The sequence below is a fragment of the Amblyomma americanum genome, chromosome 10 (genome assembly GCF_052857255.1).
Source record: "Amblyomma americanum isolate KBUSLIRL-KWMA chromosome 10, ASM5285725v1, whole genome shotgun sequence".
In the NCBI taxonomy this organism is placed as follows: domain Eukaryota; kingdom Metazoa; phylum Arthropoda; class Arachnida; order Ixodida; family Ixodidae; genus Amblyomma; species Amblyomma americanum.
Window position 1 is genome coordinate 26,446,552 of NC_135506.1, and position 9,915 is coordinate 26,456,466.

Consider the following 9,915-nt stretch of genomic DNA (forward strand, 5'->3'; position numbering starts at 1 on the left):
TCATGAGCTAAGATGTGGTCATAAGTGCGAATGCTTCAGCGAACTAGCTTTTGCTTCTGTTCGGTCGTGCTCCCCCTCCTATCGTTCTCGCCACCTCTCCTTGCTCAGTGGTTCGTGGAGCGACCACTTAAGGGGCGCTGCATCGCTACCTGCATGCATTATTCATTTGGGTACCTCCTGATCTCCGGGTTTGTGATGATGCCTGAATGAAATTCATTCTACAGCAGACAGATTCTACAGGAGCAAATTTGGATTGCAGTTATTGCTGGGTTAGTTGTTTCCCAATTTGTTGGACATAAAAGTTGTGCGAATATCAACACATATAAAGAAAAGAAAACCAGATCTGTGTTCGCTAGTTCATGTTTGCTGTTGTGAGCCAATGCCACTGCGGTTTGCAGAGAGAAGAGCTGACATTGTGCATCTGTGTTGCCCGTGCAGGTTCTCGAGCGCAAGATGGGTGGGCCAGGCTTTCCCTGGATTCGGCTACTGTTGGCCACTGTGGTGCTGGGCGTGAGCGGCTTTGTCTTTTGGGACGTCCGGCTACAGCACGGTGGCCGCTTCGAACGTAAGTCGCGGTCAGCTGGCCAACAGTTGAGTTCAAACACTGACTCTGGAGTGAATGTGGCGGCCAAAATACTATTGCGCTTCCTCTCCACATTCTTGCTAACTGTTGTGATAGCTATTATGGTAACGGCTCTTGATTCCTACAGAAAAATAGAGGGCGTAGTACCCTGGCAACACTTGGATCTTTTCAGATCATGTAGTTCTAGCTGGTATACCATGGTGCCCACTATTAACATAAAACTCAAACTTACAGACAGCATTCCTGCAACATTTATAAGATCAGGATGTGTAAATATTGTCTTGGAGCATAAATAAATGCTCGTTAGAGCAAGCAAACAGTCATTAGTTTTGGGTCTGTTTTTGTGCAAGCATTCTGGTAGTACCATGATGGCACCATATAGGTTTAGCACAACCTCCTCAGTGCACTTCAGCACCATGCGAACCACAGAGGGTGGCGCGTACAATGTGGAAGACTGTTGCCACTCGTGGGGATTTTGATCATTTCTCGGGGGCAGCTAAAGAAAGGAAGAGTTAAGAATAGATTCAATATTGCTTTGCTGATAGGTCTTTTCTATTATGACATGAACCTGACCTGAATTCTCCTACACTTTTCTCAATGCATTGACTATGGGTCCATTGATAAGTATTTTAGTGCGAAAGCATTATCAGCCTCCTAACCTGGAAAATGGCGATGTGTGGTGAAGCCTCTGAGGTCAGTCACGTGATGTGGGAAATGGCAAGATATAAACGAGACTTTGAATGAGGGTGACCTTGGCCAACTGGAAGAAATAAAATAAATATTGCCGCGACTGGGTTTCGAATTTGCAGCGGGGCAGACCGATCAGCTTTGCTGGCCACTGCACGGGAGCACTATCCTATCGCCACAGCTAATCGCGCCTCGTAATAAACTGAAGCACTCTCTCGTGGTGTGCATAGCAATTGTCATCTACATCAACTTCCATCTGTTTGCAAGTCACAAAAGGAAAGGAAACTCGCTTTAAATCTGCGCTTTTAGGTACTTTTGCACAATATTTCATTGTTAGCAATGCTAAACCAGCAGCAATTTTTTTCTTTTGCAAAGGAGAAAAGGAAAATTGGCCACGCACACGGTTGTGCTTGACATGTTCATAGGGGAATGCATATTGAAACTGTTACAAAGAAATAAGTGAATAATTATTCCATGAACTAACGTGTCTTTGGGGTGTGGAGTATTCTTGTTGCTAAAGGAAATGATTTACTTTAGAATTTGAGGATTCTTAGTATAAATTTATTGCCTTTCCTGCAGTATGCAAATTTCAAGGGCCCCAATGGCATGTGATATGTAGTGACTGTCAGTGAATCCTCAAGCTGCACAGAAGCCGAGAGTTGCATGCTGGATCTAACCACAGTATAGCGATCTAACCAAGTGCTGCCGGGCAAAGCTGAAGAAGACTGTGTGGATACGGTGGCTACATGAAAGTGGTGCATTGAATGTGAATTTGCACGGTTGCAGGTTCTGAAACACACGCACTGCTGAAGGATGCAGGCCTGCTGTCGGCCTGGCAGAAGGGCTCAGCGCAGGCTGCTGTCTACTTAAGCGAGGGATCCACGTGAGTGCGCCTCACCTTACGGGACTACGCCCTGCGAATGTGCGCGGCTGATAATTCGATTTCGCGTAACATAAACATCCGGTTTACTCCAAGTGGCACTTTGGTTTTGACAGCATCAGGTGTATTGAGAGGAGTTGCTTTTTAATTAAGATCTGTTAATTTTAACTGCGAAGTAATTCAAGCAGACTTTCGCTTCCACTTTTAGGTTTGGATTGATGAAAGCTGACTGTATTAGCATTCGACAGAATGACGTGAGAAGGAAAAGACTCAGGCAAAGTAGCAAAACTGTGTGGTTATGTTTCCTCCTTCTTGTGTCGTCATTTATGCGCTGTTTTTAGTCGAGTGTGCTTTACAAATTCACCTCGAGGTTCCAGAAGCAGTGAAAGTAACTTCAGGCTCTGTACAGCAGTGTTTGCAAGCTGCTAATAGGTTAGTACACTGTGCGTAAACGTTCACCCGTTTTCAACTTTATAACACTGTGATAAAAGGATGTGATAGAACTCTAGTTTATGACATGTGTTGAGCAGCTAGACAGGTGATCTACTGAACACAGTCTAGACTGCTTGCTGCTATTGCATTTTTGTCTAAAAAAGAAAGCAGAAAATGTAAGGTAGCTTCCTTTTTTTTTTTGCACTGAGTTTTGGTGCATTTCAAGTCCTCCTCTGTTGACATGTGGTATTGTTGTTGGCCCCTCATATCAAATCATTTTCATGTTAGTATTCAGATATGAATTTCTGAATAGTTTCTTTTGTGTCATATACACTATTGCATCTGCGACTTTTCTTTTATTTTGTGTTTTATTTTAAAGGTGTGCAGTCATCAAACACATGATGTCAGGCGGTTATAATCATGGAGTAGTTTAAGTTTGCCCAGTGTTGCGTATTTCTGTTATTTCCTTGCCAGACTGTATTGGCGGCAACCCCTTTTGTATTACCTTGACCCTCGGTGCAAATATGTAAAATCTGTAAAATTTCAAGACAGCCATGTGTGGATTTTACTTTGTTTGTTTTGCAAGCATGAGGATTTTAAAATTCCTAAAATCTGCTGATGTGAACGGACGAATGCCGTGCATCCCGCATGCTTGCAGGTGGGCTGCCGAGAAGCTCCCTATGTGGTACGCAGAGGCTAGTCGCCGGCTAGGTCCGCCCCTGGAGGCGACCTGGGATCAGCTGGAGAAGCTGGCCGTGGCTGCATGGACCAACAGTGAGCCTCTCCGGAAGCAGGTGCTGCGGCACACGCACAGCCTGCTACTCTGGGTGAGCACTGTAGGAGACTACACAGCTCTTTGGAACTTGTGTACACTTTTTGTGCAATGTTGAGGCAACCCTGTGATTTATCGAACCGTTTGTGGGCCTTTCTGTTGTGCCTCTGTCATAATGTTGCCACAACTGGTAATGGGGGAGTAATTGCTCATTTGCTGTCGAGCACTTACGCGGTCGCAACGTGCAAAGATCCTCCGCGCGCGCATTGGCTGCGTGTGGCCCAGGGAATGACGGTAGCATCACGGAATCACGACGAGTGATGTGTGTGATGGATGCGGTGCAGTGGAAACACTGGAGCAGCCGCTCCTTCGCTGTGCCCAGTAAAAGAAGAGACAGGACACACGCTAGTGTCCTGTCTCAGGACAGGACACTTGCATGTGTCCTGTCTCTGCTCTTACTTTGGTCCCTGTCTATGTTTGCACTAGTCAATATGTTTCACTGCTACAACCAACTAGCCCAAATGAAAGCCTTAGCTATTGTGGCTGCAGGGCAGTGCGCGCACCCATGAGCGAACCTTGATGACCCTCTGTGCATTCCTCAGACAGGCTTGACGTCCTGTCTGTTCTCCGCCAGGTAGTTACGCGCAGCGACCGAACACTCCGCGGGTGCTGCCTTGGACGATTAACAGCTGGACGCCCCACTCCAGTTGTAATCAACATAGTGCTGTATGCGCGTTTTTATTGCTCCATCATGAACTAACCACCTGCACAACCTGGACACATTTCTTTTAGTGTAAACAGTTTGTGTATATTACTTCTCCCCCTATCCTCTCTTCCTGTCCCCTCACCTCTTTCATTTCATTTCTCCGTTCTGCCTGCTATCATTTATTTCTGCTGCCCCAGCTCAGGTGCTTCAGCATCGATGGCAGATGCGCCGGGCTAGCGAAATCTTTTCCTCCTTTTTTATTATTATTTTAATAAAACCGCTTACAACTACTACTTTCCCCAGCACAGCCATACCTGCAAAGGAAAGCTATGCAGCTGCTGCGAAAACTTTATAACTAAAGAAAAATTCACACCCCGAACCAGGATGAATTTAGCTGGACGCAAATGAGTAATTGCTTCCTCACTACAAATTTACTCCACAGTGGAGAATTCCCCTAAACATTGGACGAACTGGTAATGAAAAGCCAGAAGGACTGTTGTCCTTGCTACCTGAACTGTGGAAGTCGCTGCAAAGGGCTGACGCTTAGACTGGGAGCTGCTAGAACTGGTTGCAGAGTAACTAGCATACCGTATTTACTCCAATGTAACACAAGTTTTTTTTAAACTTTTCTTTCTCAGTCTATGCTTGCATTATAATTTAATACTGTGATTCGATTGCCTTAAAGCAGTGCCACATAGCAACCATTTTGAAGCAACCTCAACTCTGTTTTGTTTCCTGCAGGCCTGCGATGTTATGCTTGCAACATGAGTACCGTAGAAGTGAAATCCGAATCCATCCAAAGTCAAAACGTTCTTTGTGTTCATTGGCATCCCTTGGCTGTTGTATCATGGTGTCATGTTCTTTACATGTAGCGTCGCTCACGGTGCGGTTGTTTAGACTGCTACTGCTTGCTGCATTCCACACGATGGCAACACTTGCTCAGTATGATGCTATCTCTGAGGGGAAGGCAGTCTTGGTAGCTGAAGAGCTTGGAAATTATGAGGCAGCTAGACGACTGGGCGACGCCGATTGGATTTAGGAGGATCAGGCCCCAATTGCCCTCCGGAAGAACCAAGTGACTGTGCATCACAGATTGCCTAGTGGGTGTCTGCCACTTTGTACAGCCTGCCTCATGACACAATCAATAGGTCATTTAAGAAATGTTCCATGCCGAATGACGTCGGTAGCACCGGGGATGTCATAGTCTGGGAGGTTGCTAAGCGAGGAGGAGGACTTGGTTTCCAAGAACTCAGCCTCCGAAAATAAAAAACGAGCAATGTTTTTTTTTTTCTTTTTCGAAACGAGGTAGTGGTGGACACGATGTCCATTAAAAGTTAATACTTATTTTTCACACTCTGGACAGCATGTAAAGTCGCCCCTCACGTTACATTTGTGTTGTGTTATATTCGAGTATAAAGACGATATTTTCAGCAAAGGCTCCTGATTGTAGAGCACCTTAAAAAAATATCGTTGGGTGGCTGAGATTTTTCACACAACCATTGTGATGCTTCACTATACACTGTAATTGACCGGTTCCTGATAACTGCCAGGTTTCCTTGCTCTTGCATGAAATGCTGACAGGCTGCATTAACCAGTTTTCAAGCAAGAAAATTTAACGACGCCAAAGCCAACTTTACGAGACCAAATTCAAGAATATTTTGCACTACGCTGAAGTCAAGGCTCCCAGTGCAGTCATTGACATTGGCTTCTCAAAAAACGCAAATTTTAGCCGCAGAGGATTGCAGTTACAGGAGGTCTTATTTAGCGTGAGTCTGGCTGTGACGTCAGGGGCCACATGGCTATGCAAAACTTCTGCCTGGCACCTCAACAACATCATCATCATCATTGACTCTGTCTATTTAACTCTGATGGCACCAGACCGTATTAAGCTGCAGAAATGTCTATTGTTAGGGGCAGTGTAAGTTTGTGTGGGCCGTGCATCATGTCTTCCCCACCCCTTTCTTGTGAGCAGGGCAATGAGTGGGTCCCGGTGTGCCTGGAGAGTGTGCTAGGAGCGGCACACGAGACGTGGGCTGTGGTGGGTGGCTGCGTAGGCTGGCTGCTGGAGCACGTTGTCCACGGAGCCCGCCTGTCTGCCCACTGGCTGGCGGACAACGTTCTCACGTATGTTCACGCGTCTGATTTCCCCGCATGTGATGCTGCTCGCTGGCCGCGGAATGAAAGAACAGTTCCCGAGGGGAGAGGGAGGGGCGCAGTAGCTCAATTCTGAGTATACAGCCCCAGCTAAACTGTTTTTGGGAAAGAGGGAAAGAAAATGGTGAGAATGTAGAGGTGAAAACCACGTTTGGCCTCGGGCTGCACTGAGAGATTCTCAAGCTAAAAAATTGGGCTGCATATATCTCGTCAAGGTTGAGGTTGTGTGCAAACACTGCAGTGAAATTGGGCTCCATTTTATATTTTTTTGCTGATACTGCTTTCCGTAAATCTCTTGACGGTGAGCGTACGCAGCCCAGGGCTTTGCTGATGTGCCCAGTCCACAATTTTTTGGATGTCACAGTGCATGAAACACCACTTGTAGATCGCAAGGTGCCTCAACTGAGGTTTCGAGAAAAAAGAAACATGAAGCTTTGCCTCCTTGATAAAACAATGGCCATTTCCGGTCTTTCATTAGTGCATTAGTGTTACATTGTCACTGCATCGACATTTTGGATATCTACTTTATAATATATGTTCTGAAAACATATATTGCAGGGTGAAGGGAAATCACACTTAGTTTGCAGTAGGGATTTCATGGGCTGAGCTAATTTTGTTATGCCTACAAGGAGTTTTTAATGTCTTTTTTCAGAGGTATGCTGCCTGAATTTTCTTTCATTTTTACGCGTAGAAAGTTTAGCAAAGGTGCACGTGCTTGGCAGCTGCATTTCTAGAAGCAGTGAAACAGACAACAAATGAATTGAGAATGCCCAAATTTCCCACGTGGTCACTTTTTTGTTTGTGCATATTGCAGGAAGCAAATAATGCCACTGTTTTAAATGGTAGTCTTTAGCTCGAGCTACTATATGGAATTTTTCATTTTTATAGCATGTGGAATTTGCGTTTTTCTTTTCTACATATCTGCCATTGAATGTCTCAGAATAATCTTATTTAATAGAGGGGGTGTTCCTATTAAGGTGAGCTCCTGTTACATGTTACAGATACTTAACTATTGCCGATATTCTAACTTGTGCCTCTGTTGAAAATGTCCCTTTCAATGATGTGTGATTGGCTGAAGCACCGAAAGTGGATGTGGAGACTCGGATGCACCACATCTGCTTCCGGCCTTTCAGCCAATCAGGCGTTGTTGAAAGGGATGTTTTCAAAAGGGGCACAAGTTAGAATACCGGCTCAGATGATTATAAGGGCTACAAATCGATGGAGTACAGCAGCATCATTTCTTTTTTTGATTCTGAATTGAATTATGCGCTTTATTTGGACCTACTACGCAGGGGCTCATGGTCTCCAGAGAAGCTTCAGAGCCATGCTGTGGAGTTTGCGTCGGCAATGCAGAAGCAGACTCAGGTAGCTGTCCACTGGCTTTGGGAACGGCTCGGCTCGGCTCAGTGACCCCGGCACCCGTGCTGCTCCCCCTGACATCATTGTTCCTGGGACTTGGTGTCCTTTCAAGCACACGCCGCGGGCATGAGTTTCTAGCACAGGCCTTAACAGACGAGCTTTTCCAACAGAGTCCACTGTTTTACACTGCACCGCTAGCCTCCGAGAGACCCTTGCAGTGTGTGCGTCGTGTGATGGGCCTCATGCATTGTGTTTGACTGGACACATTTGACACCGCACGCGTCTTTACACAATGTGGTGTGAAAACGAAAAGATATACATGGGGAAAGGGACGGGTTTGTTGGCTGGGGTGGGGGGGGTGTAGTGAAAAGCTGTTGGTGCTCCCGGTGATGCCGAAGAAGAACGGTCAGCAACAATGTTGTGGCCTCAACACTGCACATTTCAGGAGCATGTCATGTGCAAGCATCACATCGCATAGTCCAGCCGACCTGACATGAAATAGCAGTGTGCTCAGTACAGTTAAGCCAGCGTTCCATAGCTGCGCACACGTTGTCTGTGGCGTTCTTTTCTGGTGGTACATTATTATTGAAGACCCCCAAGTGCTCCAATAAAAAATGTTTCTGTTGGCGCAGTCTGTTGTCTGTGAGCACATCTCGGAAGCCTGTGCAGCAGCTGCCTTGCTTTGGCTGGTAGCTGTTGTATATGTAAGTGCACGTGCCAGAGAATATTTTTGTGCTGCGAGAACACAATAATTTTCGTGTACACTTCTGGCAAAGGGTGGCACAGGCTGCTTTTGCATTGGTAACACTGTGGGTGCGTCGAGCTGCCTTCCCGCGCAACATCCGCTCGTGTGAGGAGGCGACTACATATGTGCACTGACAATGCATTTTCACAGGGCAGCAGGTCACAACAATGCATTGAACTGTGCTATGTAAAGATCGTCACTAGCACATAAAAAGATTAGGCGGCCACTTAAACTCCTTTAAGGTGGGATACGGTTTTGAAGTCACGAAAATCTCGAAAAAAAGTCCAGTTTTAGGAACTACCAGACTTCGTATCTATGTATACAAGGTCTTTCTAATAGGTATCTTCATTACGCTTCCCTGAAGAAAGCCCAGAAGTTACTTTAAACTTTTTTACCTGGCTGCTCTACCTGCAGAAAGTGTAGCACGACAGTTGCTTTTAGAATTTTTGTGAAATTTCTTGATAAATTTTTGTCATTCCTATATTTCTGAATTACTTTTTTTACATCACTGATTTGACATGACAATAATGAGTGCATTTATGCAAGCATGTGCAGAAAAATGAGGCTGCTAAAAATATTTCAGAGAACGTCTCTACGTCAAGACTTCTACCATGTTTTATTGTCGCACCAGGTTTTCTGCAAGTTGGTATATAGTCTGCTACAAATTAAGTCTGCAGTGAAGCTCCGCCCACGTTCAGGACCGCCACACCAAATTTTGAACTAGAAAGGAATATTCGCATGCAGATAGCAAACTTATTAAATAGGAGGAGACAGCTTGGAGGAAACTCCAGGTCAGGGTATTTCCGAACCCATGGATTTATAGCAAGATATATCCAGGGCAATTCAATGATAGGTGTAAACATTGATGGATGTGCGACCATAATACACATGGTCTGGAGATGCCCATGTTAAAAAGACAACACGCACACCAGACTCATGGGAGGCTCTGATGCACCACCCAGACCCAGAAGTCCAAAGAAAGATCGTCAATCAATCTTTGGCCGCTGCAGAATCCCAGGGGGTTACGGCCGGCGCCTAGCGAGAGAGAAGAGGACAAAGTCTTGTGACCCTCCGGCTGATTTACTCTGAAATAGTTTTTCCATTCATCCATCCACAGCAAAAAGGTAGTCCACTGTTAAAACTTTTCTTGTTACCTGAACAAGAAGCTGATTGCAAGAAAATAATTTATAAATTATTTATATAATTTATAAATAATTTATAATATTGCTATAAATATACGGTGCTAGAATTTTTATACCTGGCTTGTTTAATATAGTAAAAAATTAAAAGCTATGCGAGATCCCACCGGCGGCATGGTTGTTTTTTCTGCTGCTTTACTAGTAATTTTATTTAAACCAATTTGGCACTACAAATTTTTAAAAAATAGAAATATTCCCCTATGCACCATGGTTTCGGCGACTGTTGGCTTCCTTCATATGTTTGTCAAACGAGCCCCTCAATTCATATGCCTTGTATATTTAACGTAGCTGAAGGACCTGGACAAACGGCTTTTGCAGTGAATGTGGACCAGTAGAGGACATCCTCAGAACAATGAATTGTCCTCAAAAGGTATTTTCAGGACGTCCTGAGGATGCAG

At 45.1% G+C, this 9,915-nt stretch overlaps 1 protein-coding gene across 1 annotated transcript in view; it reads left to right on the forward strand.

The window, feature by feature from the left end:
* Tmem214 (Transmembrane protein 214) overlaps positions 1-8,204 on the forward strand; it is a 33,687-nt gene extending 25,483 nt beyond the window's left edge. The window contains exons 8-12 of the mRNA XM_077640918.1: positions 439-565; positions 2,057-2,153; positions 3,241-3,409; positions 6,033-6,184; positions 7,507-8,204. Coding sequence (XP_077497044.1) covers positions 439-565; positions 2,057-2,153; positions 3,241-3,409; positions 6,033-6,184; positions 7,507-7,624 — 663 coding nt within the window. The 3' untranslated portion in view covers positions 7,625-8,204. The remainder of the gene's footprint in view (positions 1-438; positions 566-2,056; positions 2,154-3,240; positions 3,410-6,032; positions 6,185-7,506) is intronic.
* The last annotated feature ends 1,711 nt before the right edge of the window (positions 8,205-9,915 follow it).